The 23360-nt window shown below is 40.9% G+C and overlaps 1 protein-coding gene across 1 annotated transcript; it reads left to right on the forward strand.

The window, feature by feature from the left end:
• Positions 1-11349: 11349 nt before the first annotated feature.
• LOC146517518 (uncharacterized) lies at positions 11350-22451 on the forward strand. Its single transcript, XM_085163059.1, has 4 exons — positions 11350-11451; positions 19715-19922; positions 20706-20863; positions 21326-22451. Exons 1-4 carry the CDS (start codon positions 11350-11352, stop codon positions 21419-21421), a joined length of 564 nt encoding a protein of 187 aa, XP_085019185.1. The 3' UTR covers positions 21422-22451.
• Positions 22452-23360: the final 909 nt, after the last annotated feature.

The following is a 23360-nucleotide window of genomic DNA, read 5'->3' on the forward strand; positions in this document are numbered from 1 at the left end:
GAGTCTATGTGATGGGTGACTGGGGTCTTTGATGATTTTCCCAGCCCTTTTCAGACACCGCTTCCTGTATATGTGTTTTATGGCAGGAAGTGGTGCTCCGGCGATGCGCTGGGCAGTTTTCACGACCCTCTGCAACGCCTTCCGGTCCGAGGCAGAGCAGTTCCCATACCAGACTGTTATACAGTTGGTCAGGATGCTCTCGATGGTACAGCGATAGAAGTTCACCAGGATGTCCGAGGACAGGTGGTTCTTCCTCAGAGTCCTCAAGAAGAAGAGGCGCTGGTGAGCCTTCTTGCTTGGAGCCAGCTTGGAGCAGTTGGTCGTCCAGATGAGATCCTCGGAGATGTGAACTCCCAGGAACTTGAAGCTGCTCACACGCTCCACAGCCGTCCCCTTAATGTGGATGGGTGGATGTGGGTCAGCATTCCTCCTGTAGTCCACGATGAGCTCCTTGGTCTTCTCTGTGTTAAGCAGCAGGTTGTTTCTGTCGCACCACTCAGCCAGACGATCCACCTCCTCCCTGTAGGCGGCCTCATCGTTGTCACTGATGAGGCCAATCACCGTGGTGTCATCTGCAAACTTAATGATGGTGTTGGAACCATCGGCAGGTCTGCAGTCATGGGTGAAGAGGGAGTAGAGGAAAGGGCTCATCACACAGCCTTGTGGTACACCGGTGTTCATTGTGATTGTAGATGAGCAGTGGTTATCCAGCCGGACATGTTGGGGGCGGTTGGTCAGGAAGTCCAGTAACCATTTGCAGATGAGGGAACTGATGCCCAGGTCTGTCAGTTTTCTGATGAGTTGTGAGGGGTGGATTGTATTGAATGCTGAACTGAAGTCTATAAACAGCATTCTGGCATATGTGTTGTTGTTGTCCAGGTGTGAGAGGACAGAGTGCAGTGCGATGGAGACTGCATCCTCTGTGCTCCTGTTCTGGCGGTATGCGAATTGGTGGGGGTCCAGGGTGGGGGGGAGACAGGATTTGAAGTGTGCTAGGACCAGCTGCTCTAAGCACTTAGTGATGATGGGGGTGAGTGCTACTGGGCGGTAGTCGTTGAAGCAAGATGGTTTGGAGTTTTTGGGTATCGGGACGATGGAGGTGGATTTGAAGCAGGCCGGTACCACAGCGTGGGCCAAGGACAGGTTGAATATGTCTGTGAGCACTCCTGCAAGCTCCCCAGAACACGCTCTGAGAACACGCCCGGGGATGCCATCAGGACCTGCAGCCTTGTGGACATTGATCCTGCTCAGCACCGCTCCTACATCGGTGGGGGAGAGAGTCAAAGGTTGGTGGTCTGGCGTCATGTCTGTTTTGGTTGTGGTTGTGGGTTTCCCTCGCTCAAAACGAGCATAAAAGTTGTTGAGCTCGTTGAGGAAGGAGACATCAGAGGATGCGGGGGAGGGTTTGGTGGTCCTGTAGTCTGTAATGGTCTGGAGTCCTTGCCACATGCGTCGGGGGTTGGAGTTGGAGAAGTGTTCTTCTACCTTCTTTTTGTAGTGGTGTTTGGCTTTTTTGATGCCCTTCTTTAGATTAGCCCTGGCTGTACTGTAGGCGTGTGCATCTCCTGACCTAAAGGCGGTGTTGCGGGCCTTCAGGAGGAGACGAACATCCCGGTTCATCCAAGGCTTCTGGTTGGGGTACATGGTGATCCGTTTCTGGGTGGTGACACTGTCTGTGGTTTCGGAGATGTAATCCAGTACAGATGAGGCATACTGGTCCAGGTCTGTGTGGGTGAACATATTCCAGTCTGTGTTTTTAAATCTGTCCTGGAGCACTGCGTCTGTCCCCTCTGGCCACACTTTAATTGTCCTCACAGCAGGTTTCACACGTTGGATGAGTGGTGAATACCGAGGTGTGAGTAACAGGGAGAGATGGTCCGATTGTCCAATGTGGGGGAGGGGTGTTGCTTTGTAGGCTCCAGCCAGGTTGGAATACACATGGTCTAAAGTCTTGTCTCCTCTGGTGTGGCAGGAGACATGTTGGTGGAATCTGGGGAGGACTGTCTTTAAGTTGGTGTGGTTGAAGTCGCCAGCAACAATAAAAGCAGCCTCGGGGTGTTTATTCTGGTGTTTGTTAATGGCTGCAGAAAGTTCTTTCATGGCCAACCTAGCATTAGCGTCGGGGGGTATATACACTGCAGTGAGTATGATCGAAGTGAGTTCTCTGGGGAGATAATAAGGTCTGCATTTGACCATTAAAAACTCCGCATTAGGTGAGCAGTGACTCTCAGTAGTAGTGGAGTTCATGCACCAAGCATTGTTAATATAAATGCACAAACCTCCACCTCTGGTCTTGCCGGAGTCATCTGCTAGCCTGTCGGCTCGGTGTGTGTGGCGTCCTGCTAACTCGATAGCATTGTCCGGGCAGCTGTTGTTCAACCATGTTTCGGTGAAAAACATGACATTTGAGTCCATAATCCGTCTGTTGTTAGTGATGGAGAGCCGTATCTCATCCATTTTGTTTGCCAGAGAACGGACATTGGCGAGGAAGATACTGGGTAAAGGCAGCCGGTGTGGTGTTAGCTTTAGCTTAGCCCGTGGCCCTCCGCGCCTACCTCGCCTTTGTTTACGATCTCGGCGCCGTCTGCGTGCACTTCCGCCCGGCTGGGGAGAGTGGGCAGCCTCCGGTGTTCTGGAGATCTCTGGGATGAGTCGGAGATAGGCGATAAAACTGTTGGAGTTATGAGTCCAGATGTCCAGAAGCTCTTGTCTGCTGTAGGTCAGCAACGCACAGCAATTCTGGATGAATAATCCGGTCAAAAGTAGATAAAAAACCGCTAAATAGCAGATTCTGGAGAGACACTGAGCCTCGCGTTGTTCACGCGCCGCCATCTTGCTGAAGAGTGAGAGTCTGTCTGCAACAGTGTTGGGCAAGTTACTTTGAAAAAGTAATTAATTATAGTTACTAGTTACTTCTTCAAAAAAGTAACTGAGTTAGTAACTGAGTTACAATATTCTAAAAGTAATTAATTACTTGAAAAGTAACTATTGCGTTACTTTTAAAAAAACGTTTAACCCTCTGGGGTCCAGGGTATAATTGGCCATTTTTAACTACTTTTGATTTTCACTCCACATTTCACCTTTAAAAACGATTTACTTTGCCTTGTTTGGTATCATCGTTTTCAGCACAGCCTCACGTGTCTGAATTTACAGTTATGTTTTCATTTTGACGACAAATTTTGACAAATTATTTGTGACACTCCAAAAAAATAATTTCTGTCCTCTATAAAGGAGAACATCACAGCCTGATACCTGCAGGTCTGACAGCAGCAGGTGTATCGCTCCTGTTTCTACCTGGAGACAGCAGTCGCCTCATTGTTCTGACACACAACACAAAACGATCCACAACACTACACACTAACTACACAAGACAACACATTAACTACACACTCCAAACACGCTAAACATCACAAATCTCTCACATCTCAAAACTCGCTCTCTCTCTCCGTCACTCCTAAAACTTCCCCTGTTTTTTGTTTTTGCTCATAAGCAGAGAGTGCTCGCTGTGCTGTCCTTAGACAGTAAATGTGACGAAACCATTGAGGAAAAAACGCCATGAGCAAGCGCTTTCACAACATAACAAGTCTTGTTAAATCTGTTCTAACAAATCTTGAGGAGTCAAAATATAGCAGTGGTGGACAAGCAGAGGAAGAAGTGACATATATAGCTATACCAAGTGATAGCAACATCACTCGAGAAGCTCAAGAAGGGTGAATATTCAAGATTCAGAAGTAAATGTGACGAAACCATTGAGGAAAAAACGCCATGAGCAAGCGCTTTCACAACATAACACCTAAACCACCTAAACATGATGCACCACGCTCTGACTGAGAGATTTCTGAAAAAATTACTATCACTTCCAACATAAATGAAGACAGAAAACTAAACAGCAGTGACTTTTGTATAACTGCATTAGAACAGCAATGCAATGCAAAACACCATTAAACTGAAAATCTGGGTGCTACTACTGCATAGGTACTTACTTTGGAGCGGTTTTCTTGTCTTGGTTTTCCTAAACAAACAAACAAAACAGCAGGTTAAGAAATAAATACTCCAATTCGGACACTTTGGAAGGTTTTCTGTCTCACCATGAATTAAAAAAACAAATGAATCCATGAATCTTAAAAGCACTGGACAAGTTTTCTTTTGTAATGTTTGCATCTTTTAACTGTTGCATTACAATATGGTTAGGCAAGTAAAATAAATAGCATTGTTTAACCCGGTCACAATACTGTCAATAGTATAGACATTTAATTTAGGAAATGAGTCTCAATCGTTTCAAATAATTGCTAAAAGAAATTTAATTTGTAGTTCTAAATAAATTCTAAATGCATTTAGGACGTTTTTTGCTCACTTTATGTCTCGTCCACGATGTTATTTCTCTCTCCAGCAGCGTAGGTTACAATTACATTAGCATTAGTGATGTGCGATACCACTGATTTGCTTTCCGATCCGATACCAAGTAATATTCAGGGTGGTATCGACGATACTGATCCGATACCGATACTTTGTACAAAAACTTATTTTATTTATTGTATCTCAAATTATAGCGTCATAATAATTACAGGACATCAGATTACTTGTTCTTATCACTTAATAACGCAGAGTTCATCATATAGAAATAAAAAAACTGAAGTTGTGCCTATTTGAACACGTTGCCTGCCTGCAGCACTAAAAGACTCCATGAGAGACGTCTGTCTCGCCCTAGCAGCACCTGTCCCTCTCCTCCTCTTCAGTTCGTCTCAAAATACGCTCGTCATATTCTTTGATATGATTTACTCTGAGGTGTTTGACAAGGTTAGTTTTGTTGCCACAACCATACATGCCAACCCTCCTGAATCCAATCCCGTATTTCAGTGCCCCTCCCGAATTTCTCCCAATTTTCCTCCCGGACAACAAAATTGAAAGACCATATCTCAGAATTTATAGCGCGGCCCAGCCAATTCCAGTTTCCAACAATGGCGGCAGCTGCTTCGTTTTAATATTACTCTTATTTCTCTTTCTGGGTCGCAAAAAAACTTTTAACATATTTTCAGGTGAGAATGTAGCTGTGTAAACTTCAAATATCTGAGCCGACCGACACATCGTCTTCAAACCCCCGCGGTCTTTCGCTACTTGGGTTAAACATGATATATAAGTCACTTTGATAACTTAAAAATGTTATTGTTGGGCTTTTTCAGTGTTTTATTTGTTCGTGAGTAAATCGGTTTGGCTGAGATTAAAGTTATTAGATTAGATTAAATTAAACTTTATTAATCTCTCGGGAGGGGTCCTCCGGGGTTTTCACACAGCTGAATAAACGTCAAACAGAAAACTGATTAAACAGAAGTGTGAGACAGTCGAGAGTTTACATCAGTGCCCTGTTATATTTTAGATAGCAAGGAGCAGACGGCAGTTTCACTCCACCGAGGGAGCCTGTGACGTACTACCCGGCTTTCTTTAGACCGCGAAGGCCGGGTCCTCAGGTGGAAGCAGCTTCTGAATTTGGACACCCCCGCTGTTTCCAGGCCGGCCAATAATAACGGTGACATTTAATGTATTTTATCTGATAAATAAACACTGTAAAATGTACTTTGAATGTCTCCCTAATTCTGAGGTCTCAAGGTTGGCAGGTATGGCCACAACACCGCACTTTTTTGCCACATGTATGGCAAATCACGTCTCAGCTGTTTGTGGAGGTAAAATACGTCTGCACATGACTCCAATTACGCTCAACCATTGTTGTGAGTGCGCACGCCAGCGGCTGCAAGACGTAGTTTCTTTCCACTGTGTTCCTGTTAATGAAAAACTACAAATTTACCCTAAATTACTAAAATATCAATATTTTAATGTGAGAATTGATTCTAGAACATAAATGATTGGTATCGGAGGAATCGATATTTCAGGATAGATCCGCACATCACTAATTAACTAACCTAACTAACACAAATCAGGTGATGACGTCATTTAGCAACTTCTAGCGACTTTTAGGACAACCAATAGCGATTTTCCTTACTGAGGAGTTGGCAACACTGTACTTATACAGTAGCTCGCAGTATGATCCATAGAATTTAATGCAAACTTTCCCACAGTAAACCACCAAAATATACATTTTACATCAAACAAATATTACGTTTGACCACAAATAGTGCATAAAGGATAAAAGTGCTTGGTTACATCATTGTCAAAGTTTGGTGAAACCACATTCTAACACAAACGGCATTTTCATTGCTTTTAAACACATAAAAAAAAACACTCGTGAATTTTCGTTAGCAAAATGCTAATTTTAGCAAGAGACTAGCATACCTCTTTAGCAAGCACATGGTCTCAACTCACCAAGATGAGCTACCAGCCGAACAAAGCAAGGTGCTTTCGGACAGTGCAAACACTTGTTTATAACACTTTTTTTGCATTCAAACTCACCAAATCCATCGATAATTCCGCACCACCATCTGCAAACTGTCTCATTTGTTTTCAAAGTGAAAGACCTAGCTAATGCGATGGTGGTCCGATGCCTGGAAGGCGGGACTAATATTGCTTCTAAACAAATGAAATTATTAACACCAAATGTGATCCTCTCTCTAACTTTAGAGAGAAGATCACATTTTGCTTTTCAAAATAAATATTTTTTTCAAAATAAAACAGTGAAAATGTATTTATACAAATAAAAGGATTTGTACAAATCATTTATACAAATAAAAAGAATAAAAAGAGCCGTTTGACGATAATGTTCAAGTCCTCACTCAAAGAAAACTGAGCAAGGGCCTTGGAAATCTGGACCAGGGTGCCTAGGGTCCTGAGGCTGTAGGGTATATACTATTAATTAAAACTTTCCAATCACCAGCTTCTCACTGTTTCTAGATGCTGACGGATTCCTACAGCAAACTGTACAACACCAAAATCAAGACGTTTTTGATGGATGATGTACTCAGTGTTGAAGGGGGCTATGTGAATGGGAGGGTTACTGCCAAACCACCTGTACAAAGCTCATCCAAGGTCAACCTAAGAAATGACATGGGGCTGCCTCGCCTTGGAGTTGACTTTGGACTTCTGAAATCCAAGAAGTCCAACAAATCTTCATATTAATCTTCCAAATGCAAAGTTGAATATGAAACAACCCCAGATGAAGGGACATATATTTTCTCGTCCCTGTTGTTGGTCCAGGGTTGTGAGGACGGGGGGGACAGCGCTCCACGCTGACACTGGCACATATGATGCATCTTCAATCCAGTTTTCAAACCAGGAGGAATCGTGGATGAATCTCGGGAGTCAGAAGATCGCCCAGAGTCAGGGTTCAAAGTTCGGGTTTACACGAAGGATATCAGCGCACAGGATTGAGGGCTTGTGTGTTGTGTAGGGCGTAATAAAGCGCCGTTACACAGACGTCACATTCACACCGCCCTTTTCTTCGATGTTGAATAGTGACCACTGTGAAAAGTTCTAATGTACATAAAGTTTGTCTTTTGCTCAATCTAATTGTTTCTTTTTTCATAAAAACACAATTATTGAACAATGAACAAAATGAGATTAAATATTTTATTTGAGCAAGGAGACAGGCACCAACAGAGCCGTGTGAATAATCACCATATAATGCAAGATATGCAGCTTTAAAAAGGTTGCCTGTTGTCCTTTGTGCCACTTTTCAAGGTATCTTTTTATCCACATCAAGTTTCATGTTTTTTTAATGTTTATCTTTAGTTTCCCCAGTTTAGGTTATTGTTTAGCTTCACCTTTGCCTTTTGTTTTTTAATCTTTTACCATCCTCAATAAATGGCTCGCTTTCTGTTAACATTTACGTTTTTTTTCCATGTTCCTTGGTGTCTGCATTTGGGGTCCACTCCTCAAAATCATACAGTGTGCTGCTGCTACTGTGACAGCCAGACCTAACCAGACCAGAGTTCCTCCAGAAAGTTTCCCAATTATCTATAAAGCCCACATTGTTTCTTGGACACCACTCAGACAGCCAGCAATTTATGGAGAACATGACACTCCTGGTGTGATTGGGGAGGGGACTACAGTCTGACATTGTGTTTGCAAAGTTACACACTGATTCAATATTGATTTTAGTGACCTCTGATTGACGTAACCGGGTGTCATTATTGCTGATGTGAATTATACTTTTACTGAATTCAGGTTTACCCTCAGCCAGCAGTTTTTAAATTTCCCTCAGTGCCGCCTGCTCTGGCCCCTGGAAGACAACTGACTATGGTTGCTGGTGTCTTCACATGTCTCAGAACAGAATCACTAATTAGCAGAGTTTGTGAGCTTTGTGTGATTTAATAAGTATCTGAGGCTGAGACCACAGGACTGTAAAACATGATTGTTGGGCTTCATATCTGCACTGAACAGTTATTTAAGATTAGCTAGTAAATAGTTATAAGTAATAGTTAATGTTGTTCATGAGACTAAAGTCAGTGTAAATATGAGATGGCCAATATCATAGTTATTATATTAATCATTATTAGTTATTACAGCAGTGAGCTTGAACTCTCAAATCAAATCACTTCTATTGTCACATCACATGTGCAGGTACACTGGTACAGCACATGTGAGTGAACTCTGTGTCAAATACTGAGCTTCAGTAAAGATTCAAGTTGCATTTATTTATATTTCCTATCACCTTAAATCTTCCCTTAAAGACACTCAAGTATCTTTGACAGTGCATATATAAGTGTATCATATATAAGAGACAAATGTTTTTCCTTCAGTATGTTGGCATTACTAAATTTGGCTCAATGCTTACATATATGTGTGGAAGAAGCAAATGTACGAGCTGTGATAACTGTTTCTGATAGAATGAAGAGTAGACTGATATATGAAATATTCCTTTATTGGGTGAGAAAATCAGACCATGTCATAACTGCTTTAAGTCATACAGAATAGATATCAGAGCCTTAAACAGGCTGACTTCTGCTAAATGGGTCAAACTGGGCAGAAAGTCTACAAACACATAACATCCTTATAGAATATGATGTAACACTATAGATCAACTTACCTCAGAATATATAAAGCATATAAACAATTACAGCGATATGATGCAACAAACACAGCAGTACTACTAATCCAAAATACTCAAAGCTTCATAGAACTGAAACAAACATTTATTTTTAGCTCCATTCTGCTGCTGATACATACTTTAGGTTTCTGAACATTAAACTTGTTGGTGCCTTTCATAGTGTGTAACTTGAAGGCCCTGAGTACTTTCTCCCACACTGAAAACACTGGGATGATACAATTATTTGAACATTACCTAATAAGACTGATTCAGGACAGACAATTAGTTATTTTAAACTTTTCTAGCAGTCCTTCACAAACAGGGAACAGTCTGTCTATTCTCTCCATCTGTCAGCTGCTGCTGGCTCTTCCTCCTCCTCTTCCTCACACACTGCTGAGTTTGTCCTGGTGGATCATTGGGGGTGCAAAGCCTCACAGATGATGTGCAGCAGTGGGTCCCTCAGTCTGTCCTCACTCTGGACACTTGCAGTCGTCACACATGGAAATCAAATGTGTGATAAGCTGCAGGATTCAAACACAAGTGTAACTTATAAACACATGCTCATACTTTTATTCCACAATCAGAGAGAAAGAAACAGAGAGAGAGTGCAGGACAGACACACAGGTGACAGTCTCAGGTGTATACACTGCTACAAACAGAAGGATTTAGTGTTATTACGAGTGCTAAACAAGAAGAGTTCCCAGCTGGTACAGTGGACACATGTGTGACTGCTGTGATTAAAGCATCTTTCTTTCAGCTTAATGAGTGTAGGAACCATAATTAAATGTATTGAATTTTTTGATGATCACTGGGTTTTCATTTGTTTGGTTGCTATGGTGATGTGTAATGGGAGTCACGTGGGTGCTAGCGGTGACATTAAGAGGGCGTTGTCAGTCTGTCATTCACTGGTTTTGATTTTGACAGAGAGGAGGGCTGGGTAGCCGTAGTTTTTGTTGACCGCTGCACAACATGTTTCGTCTTGTTACATTAGAGCCTGTGACGTTGTAAGAGTCCAAATCTCGAGATGACATTACTCTGTAAACACTTTAATAAACAAGCAAACAATTCCACCTCTCGCATTATTGCTAAAGTTGACAGCGCGTCAGGCAAATAGGCGGGCTCCATCCCCGGCCTCTAGCGACTGTGGAAGTCGCTACAATGAGTGAACCGTCAGCTCGTTCAAACACACGTTAAAGTCCGTTTGGCTCAACACCACCGAACAGAGGCAGCAATATAACTTAGCTAACATTAACAGTGCAGTGAATCCTGCTTGTGCCGTGATATTCAGGACTGCAAACCGAGCAGCATCACTGACTTTCAGCCTGTTGTGTTTGTGGATATATGACTGACTTTAATTATCCACAAAATCATCACATTCTCTGTAAGATTAAGGTCGACTATCTAACGGCGTATAAAGTAAAGACTTTAAAACAAAGTAAACGCTGAAAGTACAAACATCGCTAATGTCACATAACTTTGCCGGCATGTGGCCAACAGTAATGTTTTAATGTTCCTCGTTATTAAACATTTGCACATAAATAAGTGACATAATATTCAGAACTTACTTTTGAAAGTTTACTCTTTGGCCGCTCTGCTTCCACTTCGTTGAAGTGTCTCCCAGTCCCAGTGCACTTGTTAGCATGTTTTGGTCAACTGGTCCGTCCGGTTATTGTCTCCCCAGAAACATTTCCGTTGTGTTTTTTCCTATTTCCGTTGTGTTGTGTGTGCTTTTGCAGCGCTTTTCTTTTTGCAGCGCTTTTCTTTTTGCAGCGTTTTTCTTTTTGCAAGTGTTTTTTCTTTTTGCAGCGTTTTTCTTTTTGCAGCATTTTTCTTTTTGCAGGTGTTTTTCTTTTTGCAGCATTTTTCTTTTTGCAGCATTTTTCTTTTTGCAAGTGTTTTCTGAAGTTGCAGTCCGTTTGGCCTCTCAGGGCCACCGTACTATATAAATAAAACTGTACTTTTACCTTTTACTTACTTTCTTTACTCACTTTGTATGTTATTGCAATAACACTTTTTTTATTTATTTATTTTTTATTTTTTTTTACAAAAGTAACAGGGATTGAAACTTCATTGGTAATTTTCCAGGCAAAAACATTATCCTCATTCAGAACCTCATTGGCTTACGGAATGTTGATGTTATTTAAAAAGATTCAAACAAAAATATGACCTCATTCAAAAATGTCATGTGACTTATGGAATTCTGATGTCACAATCCTCTAAAGCTTTGATCGTCATGAATCCTTAAATAGGGGTGAGGATGTACAACTTTTAGTCCGTTATTTGCAGCACTTATGTTAGCAGCATTCAAACGTTCGCCAGTAAAACATTTTGAAACATTTGGATCCTTTTTGTAGTCACGGTATACAGACTTCAACATGTCTCAGAAAGATCAAGAAAGACAAGAAGTTGACCCCAGCTCTATTCCGTGGTATGAGTCCCTAGACCCTTATATCAGCTCTCTTCCTTGGGACGAACAGGTAGAATTAGAGGAACAGCGATTGGAAGAAATGCAAAATGAAAATCTCATGAACAGAGAGAAGATTAAGATCCTGACGGAAGAAAATGAGAGAAAGAGCGCTGAATTAGAAAAATTATCCTACCAGCTTCAAGAAAAAGAGGGTATTATTGAGGAGAAACAATGGGCTCTCCAAGATAAGAAGAATCAGGAGCTCCAAGAAAAGCTTGATGAAGCTTTGGAAAAAATTAAAGATCTGCTCCAAAAGGAGAAAAAAGAGAGCATTAAAGGGGATACAATGCTCAAGAAGAATCAAGAGCTCCAAGAAAAGCTTGACGAAGCTCTAGGAAAACTTAAGGAAATCCACCAAGACAAGAAACAACAGCCAACAGAGCAGAGAGACCTGCAGAGCAAACTCCAAGGCATGGAGGAAAAATACAAAGCGCTGCAGGTGAAGTATGACAAAACTCTGCACAAAAATCAACAGTTGCTTCAAGACAAGAAGCAACTGAGAGAGCAACGGGAAATGCTCGAGAAAGGAACGGACTCCAAGGTTGAAGTCTTGGAGGAAAAATTGAAAATGCTCCAAATAACTCTTGAGGAAACACTGCTCAAAAATAAAGAGTTGCTTGACGAGAAAGACCAACAGAAAATACAACAGGAAGAAATGGATTGCAAGCTGAGGAACATCGAGAAACACAACGAAGGCTTGCAAGTAGTTCTTGATGAAGCTCTGGAGAGAAATAAAGAGATCCTCCAAGACAAGAAACAACAGCCCACAGAGCAGAGAGACATGCAGAGCAAACTCAAAGGCGTGGAGGAAAAATACAAAGCGCTGCAGGTGAAGCATGACAAAACTTTGCACAAAAATCAACAGTTGCTTCAAGACAAGAAGCAACTGGAAACGAAACAGAAAGAAATGGACTCCAAGCTTGAAGAGATGGAGGAAAAACACAGAGGGCTCCAAATCAGGCTTGATAAAAAAGTGCACAGAAATAAAGAGTTCATTCAAGAGAGAGAGCAACAGGAAATGCTCGAGAAAGGTACGGACTCCAAGGTTGAAGTCTTGGAGGAAAAATTGAAAATGCTCCAAATAACTCTTGAGGAAACACTGCTCAAAAATAAAGAGTTGCTTGACGAGAAAGACCAACAGAAAATACAACAGGAAGAAATGGATTGCAAGCTGAGGAACATCGAGAAACACAACGAAGGCTTGCAAGTAGTTCTTGATGAAGCTCTGGAGAGAAATAAAGAGATCCTCCAAGACAAGAAACAACAGCCCACAGAGCAGAGAGACATGCAGAGCAAACTCAAAGGCGTGGAGGAAAAATACAAAGCGCTGCAGGTGAAGCATGACAAAACTTTGCACAAAAATCAACAGTTGCTTCAAGACAAGAAGCAACTGGAAACGAAACAGAAAGAAATGGACTCCAAGCTTGAAGAGATGGAGGAAAAACGCAGAGGGCTCCAAATCAGGCTTGATAAAAAAGTGCATGGAAATAAAGAGTTGCTTCAAGAAAAAGACCAACAGAAAATGCAACAGGAAGAAGAAAAACTTATTCTCCAGAGGAAAATTCAAGAACTCCAAGAATTGTATAATGAAACGAGGTACAAAACAACTGTACTGGACGGAGAAAAGAAAGAAATGGAAAAACAATGCTCAGCGATGCAGAGTAGCATCAATGAAATGCTGAGAAAAAATACTGAACTTGAGGAACTTTCAAAGTACTTGAAGTGCAAAAACACTGAAATCCAGGTGCAAAAGCAAGAACAACAGAAAACACATAAAGACCTGCAGTGTAGACTTCAGGAAATCCAGAAGAGAAACCAGCAGTTGGAAGACATGCACAAGAAAGTAGAACAGAGAAATACAGATGTGCACAAGGCAAAGCGAATAGAGGAGGCAACAGTTAAAGAACTGAAAGACAAGCTTGAAGAAAAACAAGAACAATTAGAAGACATGGTGAAAAGATGCAACAAACTTGAGAAAGAAAACACAGAAACAATGGATGAGCTGAAAACCCTCATCATTGAGAAAAAGGTGCTCGTCGAAGAATATCTTAAAAAGAAGAAAAAACGCTTCTTCTGGTTCTGGAGGAGGGACACTGCTGCTTCTCACCTGATGTAACCTTGTCTTCCTCCACCTTTATTCCAACTTAATTTCCCCCTTCCCCTTCCCCTCCCTCCTTTTCTTTTTTCACCCTCACCCCCCGACCAGTCCCGGCAGTTGACTGCCCCCTCCTGAGCCTGGTTCTGCCATAGGTTTCTCCTTTAGATTTCTTTCACTTTAAAGGAGTTTTTCCTATCCACTGTCGCCTGGTGCTTGCTCAGAGGGGATTGTTGGGGTTTTCTATCCCCCCCCCCCTTTTTTTTTTTTTACCTCTTTTCCCCCTTCTACATTTTCCTTTACCCAATAAATACAATTGGCCACATTTTACATGTGTTTGAAAAATGTCTTCATTCAACAATAATTCATCTTAGGTATAAAAACAAGAAATGTGTAATAGCTGCATGTGTGTTTGTGTGTGTGCATAATATACATACTTAACTTGTATCCCAGAAAGAATTAATACTAGATGGGTAGAGACAGGTTTTAAAGACTACAAATGAAAACATGTGAGTCCTATAATCTAAGCTCGTTTCACCAATAGGTGATGTTACATTTTAAATTAGGCACTTCATTACAGGACTGTCATTGTACCGAGGTACATTAAATAACATGAAAATGGATTTCTCGTGTCTCAGGTGACCTCGCTGTGAAGGTATTAACTTGTTGAATAATTTAGCTCTGCAATAGCAAAGTTATTTCTCACCACAGAGATGAGGGAATTTCACAAAGTCAAAATTAAAACTTGCAAACATTACACGGGGAAGGCAATAACTCAACATGCCAACAAGGCATCAAGGAAATAAAGACATCTCAGTATCAGCTCTCTTCATGTCGTCTACTGACAGCTAAATGAGCACAATTCTATGGTCTTCTTGGCTTTTGGCATCTATTCCTCAGCTGAAGGTTTATACATCATCGTAATCAGGACAGCCAGGCTGGGAGACAGATCCAAAATTCTCAGTCAGTGATGAAAATCAAGCTTTTTTAGTTCCATCATATTAAAGCAAATTACATTTTCATTTCCATTTGTCCTGACAGGAAATAGCAGAAAATGCCACATTTTGTTTAAACATGGGCTGAATGCTATGCAGGTTAATATCTGAGCTGATCTCATGGTACAAAACAAACAAAAATCGTTCCTATTTTCACACGTGAAGTCAAAACTTTCTGGGAAGTTGAGTATATTGGATGTTTAATGGTAGAAACAGACTTTTTAGACTTCTAGAGACTGACTGATGTGAGTTTAAATCAAATCTGAATCCGATGTGCTTATCTTTCTAGTTGTGGTCTGCAAAGATGTCAGGTTTTTAAAACTAATTAAAGGGCAATAGTGTGATATTTTGTATTTATTTATTTCCTTTTTTTGTCCTTCTTTAAGAAATTTGTATTGAAATAAAAACAAGTATAAGGGCTTTTATTTTGTCCTGATGAAACCCACTTTACTATACTTGACATAATTCTTTTTGATTTACACAGATATGCAGATATACTACATGTGTAACATTCATGTCATTGTTGAAATGTTTAATAATAAAGTACATGAATAACTTGAGCTTATTATATATCATAGTAAAGTATATTTCCTATTAACTAGGCAGGTCATTCTCTTTCTCTTGACAACGCTGTCTTTAAATAAAAATATATAATTCTCTATATTCCTATCTATTCCAAACAACGGTAGTAAGTAACAAAGTTTCAAATTTGTCTTTCACTTTGACTCTTAATTTAATAATAACAAAATAATGAACAAGAGGTCAGAGGTCAAATGTGGCATGATACCTTAAATCTTTCTATGACACTTTCTGTATGTGGACCAGAGATGGGCAATAACGCATAATCCGATTACTTTTTTCAAGTAACGAGTAAAATAAGGGATTACTATTGCAAAAAAGGTAATTAGATTACTGTTACTTTCCCGTTAGCACGCTGTGTTACTGCGTTACTACGTTACTAAACCGTGATTTCGTTTGCGAGAGTGTCTCGTGACAATGATGTAAGCGTCGTTCGTGGCAACAGCTGTGTGCAGATCAAAAATGGATAATATAACGAGTGCGGGAGAGAGAACGACTGTGCAGCGTTTAAAGCGTGGAAGTACTGACCTTACTTCGAGTTTGATTCCATAAAAAGTGACAAAAACATTAGTGTCCGCTGTACACTGCATGGGAAGAAAACTTCTTTTTACAGCGAAAAACCCCCTAAACTACCGAGCAAGCACCGAGTACGCTGCCACGGGAATGCGAAATTCACAGAGAAACTCCAAGATTCTTCCACTGACATGTGGCACACCTGCACCAGGGCAAACCTCTGCCTGCCTAACTCCTGCTAAGCAGGGGAAAATAGAGCAACAGGACCACTGAGTCTTTGATTTGATTTGATTTTTTTTCTGCTGTGTTTTACTTGCATCTATTTGAAAGAGTGAGTGTAAACACAAAAAACTATTTAATTTTATGTGCTGGAATGTGCAGAAAACAGGTTTAAATGTTAAACAAATTTCTTCCAGTCAGACAATGTTGCATATGATTTAATTTTTGCTTGATGCATAAAGTTAAAAGATTAAAACTAATAAAACTAGTTTTAAAAAGAGACTTTTTCATTTGATTACATTTTATATGGTGGATTATGCAGAAAAAGTAGAATTGGGCTGAAAGATCTATTGCTTTATTACCTATTCAGGTTGTAAATCATGTTTTTTAAAAGTAACTAAAAAACTAATTACTTTTGAAAATAAGTAATCAGTAAAGTAACAGGATTACTTTTGGGGGGAAATAAGTAATCAGTAATTAGTTACTGATTCCTTTTTTCAAGTCACTGGACCAACACTGATTGTGATTACTTTGGTTGCAATCAGATTGCCATGGTCACCTGCAGTTTGCATGTAGGATGCCAACTACTCACCAAGTGGTGGACAAAGTTTGGTTTGGTTTAGTTTGGCTTTCATCTTTACTTTTGCGCCCTCCTGTGTCTCATGGTCTAATCAGCCCCTTGTGCATTTATAATCCCTCCTTTCCCTCTGCTTTGCCTCACAAACAGCATGCACACCTGACTTGACTGCCAGATAAAATAAATAAGGTCAGTATAAAAAGAAAAGGAGCAGAGAGAAGAAAACATTTAAAGTCCTCCCATCAAGCAAAGATTTATCAGTAAAACCTGGCTTTTGGCAGCGTTTGGGAAAACAATTCATCCAAAATTAAATCAAAGTATTAAGCATGCAAGCAAGCAATTTATTTATATAGCACTTTCAGAAAAACACAGCTGAACACAAAGTGCTGTACACTTGGCATGCCAAAAATGATACATGAATAAGTAAAAAAAAAAAAAAAAATTTACCCAAAATAAATAAATAAGAATAAATAATAATAAAATGAGAACAAATAGCGCAAAATAAAAATGTATAAAATTATAATTAGAATTAAAAACAATAAAATCTGTGTCATACAGAGTCATATGCCAATGATTAGAAATTTTCTCACAATCTCATAAAGAATAGTGTCATTTATAGTACCTCTACTCTCTGCGTTTATGTGGTCATTTATATGGCGTGTCATACAAAACCTAAACTGTTTTAGGTTTTCTAGCATCACTTCTGATGCTTTCAATCATTGTTTCCACACAAATTTTGCTTAAATGAATGCATGTGCGCGTCACACTCCTGGTGTTAATGCACAAAACAAGCAGTTCCAGTACTTGCAGATGTTGACTTGTAATACACAACACCCCCAATGGGTTAAATAAAGAAGCATAAGCAGATATTTACTTGATAAACTGTCTCAGCCATGAACAGAGCTCAACAAATGTTGTGTTTGTGAACACTAGAAACATCGTGCACTCTATATATGAAGACGTAGATTCTCTTTTTCACATGTTAGCATGTTGTTTGGCCACAGCTGTGGCTTACATTACCGCAGCTGTGATAAAATGATCAGGAGTAGTTCTATGTGCACATTAAGCATCTCCTGTAAGTTTCCTTGTACTTCCTTGCAGGTCTATGTGGGAGGAGGCAAATATGTTCACCTTTGTGTTTACGAGAAACTCCCGGCTTATGGAGGAACGCTCAAGCTGACCAGGCTGCAGCATCCCAACAGTCAACATGACAATATTGAGTCATATTGAGAATTTCAATCACAGAACCTGTAAAGTGGGGTTAGGCGAGATGTGCTTACGTGTTGGTGCCATACTCTACGCTGTTCTAGCAGCTCTAACATTGATTAATGCATTTGATAGCATTTAGGCCAAGTTAAACTGAAAAAGATTAAAAGAATGGCTGCACAGTGAAAGGACGGGCAGGCATGTCCCAGTAGCTGTCACATCACGTGAAAACTATGGATTGATCGATACTGAAAATGCAGGGTCTGTCAACAGAACACAAAGCAAACATGAAGTGCTCCCTATGTCACTACCTGATGACGTGCTTGCCTGTGTTAGTCACAGCTGCTTCCTGCACTGCACAACTTGAAATTTCCCAAATGTGCTTGACTGCAGTGATAAACTACTCGTTCTGTGAAGCACTTTGGCATACCTGTGGTTTTTTAAATGTGCTATATAAATAAAATTGTATTGTATTGTATTGTACAGATAACAGACCATCGAAGCAAAATTCAAATGTCTGGCACAGCAGACGGTAAACAATTTGTCTCTAGAAGCAGATCACGATCGAGTTTGTTCGGACACAGTAAACGTATTAAACCACCTGAAAACACACAACATCCTGCAATCTAATGAATGCATGAAGGGCAAGAGCAACAATGCAGTGACTGCTAATGTGAATCGTCTCTGAACTCAGATGTCCATAAAAGGTACTGTTACTTCAGTGCAAAGCAAAAGCCTCAAATATAATAACAACACTGTTATCTCAAATAGCATGGCACTCAAAATTAGAGATGTACATATAGGCCCTTGGGGGTGGGTACTTTGTTTCTCTCCCCCTTAAGTTCAGTAGGTATAACGAAATTGTATTAAATAAATAAAGTTTTTGGAAATTTGAATTTCAATCACAGCTCACACCCTGTATTTTCACTTCCCGGCAGACTCAAGAGTATTTTGTCATACGCTCTGTTTTGTTTTGTTTTTTTCAAGTTACTCATTACTTTCAAAGTAACTAGTTACCAGGGAAAGTAACTTTGGTTTTACTCAGAATTCTTCTACTAATGTGTTGCTTCCCTAACTGGATACCAGCAAGGATGCCAGTCTTCTAGCTTGCTTACATGTTAGCACTATCCTGCCACAAGTGCACAGTGCCACCTAATGGCCTGAACCTAAAATGCCAGTGTAGTAGTGTGAGTGCAATTTAATGATGAAATGAATGAAACTAAATTTGAAATTAACAATGTTTGTTTAATGTGTCACTTTTTAATCTGTCTGTTTTAATCTATTTCTATTGTTTCAAACCTCTATAAATGCAAACACATCATTTTGGGGTTGATGCAGCAGTGTTATAAATCTAATCATTGTATGTAATATCACTAGGAAGAAGCAGTGGATGACAAAACACGACATACAGTGTGTTAAAACTTTTGAAAAGTATATTTATTTTTGCCATTGAAATTGGTAGAAAGTTTACTTTTAGCAGTGCCAACATTAAACTGTGCCTCAGACCATTTAGGAGCTGTAGGTATCAAAATAGTGCAAAAATGGTTCAACATGAACACAGTGAGGTTTGTCCATTCTGTGTAAACTCTAAGCTGAACTGCACCAACTGCAGACCTCATGTTCAGTAATGATGGGCAAACTTTAAAGTATTTTGAGCCTCACAAAGAAACATAAAATAAATAATAAGTATTTTCAGCCTCATAAATAGTCTAGATTTAACCAAAATAATAATTCATCCAGTCAGGCCAAGTAGATAAATAAAATATGATGGTAGATTAAGTGCTTCAGTGGTCTAAGATTCTAGCCTACGTCACAGCGTCACGTGCGCTTTTTACGCCTAACATGGAAACTGCAGTCGTGGTTAAACCTAACCTCAGTAGAGTCTGTGCCAGGTGGGATTTGATCCCTAACCCTAACCTTGCCCTGCTCCTCTTTACCTCTCCTCCCCCCATCTTATTAACCCCATCCACGGGATCCCACTTTAAATCCTGGGGAACCCTGGACACCTGAGACGGGAGCAGGTGTCTGTGCATCGGAGCCCGGCCCCCTTCGGGGTCCGTGCTCCCAAATTTGATTTCCCCCACCCCAGTCCAAACAAACTTTAGATAATCTCTCACATGGATTTTCATTTCTGCCACCCCCACTATCCCTCCTGGGGGGGGGGGGGGGGGGGGGGGGGGGGGCGGCATCCCTCACCCCGGCCCAACCCCACATCGACAGCCCAAGAGGACGAAGGAAAGGAAGGCAGCAGGTCCAGAGAGAATCTGCTGCAGGACTGTGCAGAACAGCTTTGTCAGGTGATCCTGTACATCTTACATATTTCTCTCATATTTCCTCTTGTGTCAGTACCAAAGAATATTTCCTAATAGTTATAGTGTGTGTGTGTGTGTGTGTGTGTTCTTATATCTTATATATCAGAGAGTGAGTGTGTTTGGACTCGCCTTCTAATTTAATGTTTTTCTTCTTCATGATGATTTACGTTGTAGATTGTAACTGAAAGAATCAAAACTTTGAATGAACACATATAGTATTATGTAGTAAACAAAGAAAGTGTGAAATAACTCAAATAATGTTTATTGTATAGTCTTCAAAATAGCCGCCCTTTGCTTTGATCACTGCTTTGCACACTCTTGACGTTCTCTCGATGAGCTTCATGAGGTCGTCACCTGAAATGGTTTTCCAACAGTCTTGAAGGAGTTCCCAGAGATGCTGAGCACTTGTTGACCCTTTTGCCTTCACTCTGCGTCCATTTCTTCCAAAATCGTCTGGATTGGGTTTAGGTCAGGTGACTGTAGAGGCCAGGCCATCTGACGCAGCGCACCATCACTCTCCTTCTTGGCCACACAGCCTGTAGGTGTGTTTGGGGTCATTGTGCTGTTGAAAAAGTTATGATGATCCAACTGCAGACAGATCAAAGTTACTGTTTTTGTAGAATTGGAAAGTAAGCAATGTGCTTCCTTTGAGGTAGTACAGCCCGAGTTGTGTGTACAGAAAGTGAGAACATTAAGCTTCTTCCTCATTACCACACTTGACCTTGAACTGTGTCAGTATTGACTCTTTCAATCCTCTCGCTTTGGTAGGTAAGAAGCCCAGAACTAAGGCTGCCAACATCCAGAGACTGGTGACTCCTCGTGTGCTGCAGCGCAAGCGCCGCCGCATGAATCTCAAGAGACAGCGCACCCAGAAGAACAAGGAGGAGGCCTCGGAGTACACCAAGCTGCTGGCCAAGAGGATGAAGGTATGTGTTAATCTAGGCCTTTATTCTTAACCAGCTGCTGAGAATCAAAGATCACACTAGTCTGTTTTTGTCGTGTAGCTGAAAACTACATTTATTTCTAGTGGTTCAGATAAATGAAGATAATGTGACAAATACATTTCTGGCAGGTGTGATATTTCCACTAGTGTTGGAGCGGCTGTGTTACATCAAGTGCATTGTGTCTAACAACATATTGTAATTAATTTCCTGACCTTAAATATACTTTAAAGTTATGATTTAATCGTGAGTCACTTGAAATTTAAAGTACCGGACTGTGTTTTTCAGCAGTGTAGTTTTGAGTTGCCTTGCATGATATAGCTGTAATGGCATTCGGCCGATTATGGGTTGAAACCCTTCAAGGAGCACGTGATGGTGAAATGTTAAGGAGACAAAGTTGGACATGTGAGAGCTGTTTGACTGACACGCATTTGTTCTTGTAGACAGGAGGCCAAGGAGAAGCGCCAGGAACAGATCGCCAAGAGGCGCCGCCTTCATTCTCTGAGGGCGTCCGCATCCAAGTCAGAGTCCAGCCAGAAGTGAAACGGAATCAAATAAAATCATGTTTTGCTGAAACAGTGTTGTGCAGTTGTCAGTTATTTTCTCTTCCACATGTCGCCCCATGAAGAGACGCATTAGATGATTTTTGTCAGCCCCTTGTGTGTCTACATGAATGTGTATGCAACAAAAACTTTTAGTTGGTGGTGGATAATCTAGAGATACAGCAACAGCCTCAGGTCAGTGGTTGCTATTATGGAGTACTGCAATAGTACTTTTATTTTTTTGATTCTTTGGCATGAGTGAATTCTGGTTCACACTCCGAGCCAGTTGGTGGCGGTAATGCACATCGTTGTTTGACAACTGCCAAATCACATAAAAGGAGGAGGTAACCAATGAGAGGAAATTGTACAAAAAAATGGTAAATGGTCTGTATTTGTATAGCGCTTTACTAGTCCCTAAGGACCCCAAAGCGCTTTACACATCCAGTCATCCACCCATTCACACACTGGTGATGCCAAGCTACATTGTAGCCACCCTGGGGCGCACTGACAGAGGCGAGGCTGCCAGACACTGGCGCCACTGGGCCCTCTGACCACCACCAGTAGGCAGCCGGTGAAGTGTCTCGCCTAAGGACACAACGACCGAGACTGTCCAAGCCGGGGCTCGAACCGGCAACCTTCCGATTACAAGACGAACTGCCAACTCTTGAGCCACGATTGCCCAAGACTAAGAGGGGCAGAGCTTGAGTTTTAGTCGTAGGATCTGGTGTAGAAACCCACTCCCTAACAGTAATTTTGACCATGGCCTTGGATTGCAGGACAGAACTGTCTTCTGCTGCTAGTCTGCTGCTGCTGCCTTGGAGGAAAAATAAATCTGTGTACCCTAATTTAAGTGTGGCTGTGTTGGTTTTCCTGATGGTCACCATTAAAACTTGTTGCTTTCTTGCATGCAGGCAAGTGACCCACTTAACGTGTTAATGAGCAGTTAAGCAGGTGCACCTAAGTTACCTGATTTTGGTCATTAGGCGTTTTAAAAAGTATTACTGCCATTTGTGGCTTTTTCTGGTGGTAAATTGAATTTATTTGCCACAGACAGTGACTAAATCCAATTTACTCCTAACCCCACTGGCCCTGACGTGAACCTTGGCCTGCATACTTTTAAACTACAGTTAATGGTTATTTTGTCCAAATACAATAATTACACTGTGTAAGAATTTTTTAAACCACAGCTCCATGATCCCAAAGTCCAACAACCCTACTGGCAACTTTTAATTGGAAAAGGGAGGAGAAGTCAAATGTATTATTATTCACATATTACACAGACTGTGCTGACTGAACATCTCAGTGCAGTTCCTGGATTATTTTCAAGCATCATTAAAGTTACAGCATGTAAACTCTCACCATTCTTATCTGTCCTTATTAAAGTCCATAAGCTGAACTACAGTAGCTCTGCTAACTCTGGTAATTCTGACTGTAAATCTTTCCTTAATCTCTTTATTTGCTTTTTCGACACGTGAAGTTACAAAAATGTACTTTGGTAGACAAAAAGAAAACCTTTGTAGACTTTTTGGAGCAACTTTTCATAATGTGGAACTTTAGTCTTGAATTTTCAAAAGTGAACTTTTTGCTTCTAGTTATGTTGCCACCGAAAATATTTTGTCAACACTGAGAAGTCAAATCATTAACGGTGTGTGGTCAGCCACAGGTGATGGTGTGGCTGTCTTAGTTCTCTTTCTGTACCAGAACTTTAAAAAAATGACCAGGAAGAACGTAACTATAATACTGAACCTGAAGTATGATCCTCCCACCCACCAGGCGGCGCCACTGGTAGCTGTGGGTTCACCACCTCCTGCTGAACTCAAACAACCAGTCCAGAGACAGACTCTGATGTAGCATCACTTTCATCGCTCACTCCTGAACTCCTGAACCATAACGAGTGTGGCCTCTCTAAACATCAGTGACTAAGAAAACTTTTCAATTTG

Source organism: Neolamprologus multifasciatus, chromosome 6 (assembly GCF_963576455.1).
Source record: "Neolamprologus multifasciatus chromosome 6, fNeoMul1.2, whole genome shotgun sequence".
In the NCBI taxonomy this organism is placed as follows: Eukaryota; Metazoa; Chordata; class Actinopteri; order Cichliformes; family Cichlidae; genus Neolamprologus; species Neolamprologus multifasciatus.

What these genes read in the sequence shown, in the direction of transcription:
- LOC146517518 (XM_085163059.1), top strand. Translation starts at nt 11,350, where the DNA reads ATGTCTCAGAAAGATCAAGAAAGACAAGAAGTTGACCCCAGCTCTATT. An exon ending in CTCTTCCTTGGGACGAACAG is followed by an intron (nt 11,452 to 19,714) that starts GTAGAATTAGAG and finishes CCCCCACCCCAG; the next exon opens with TCCAAACAAACTTTAGATAA. An exon ending in GTGCAGAACAGCTTTGTCAG is followed by an intron (nt 19,923 to 20,705) that starts GTGATCCTGTAC and finishes TCGCTTTGGTAG; the next exon opens with GTAAGAAGCCCAGAACTAAG.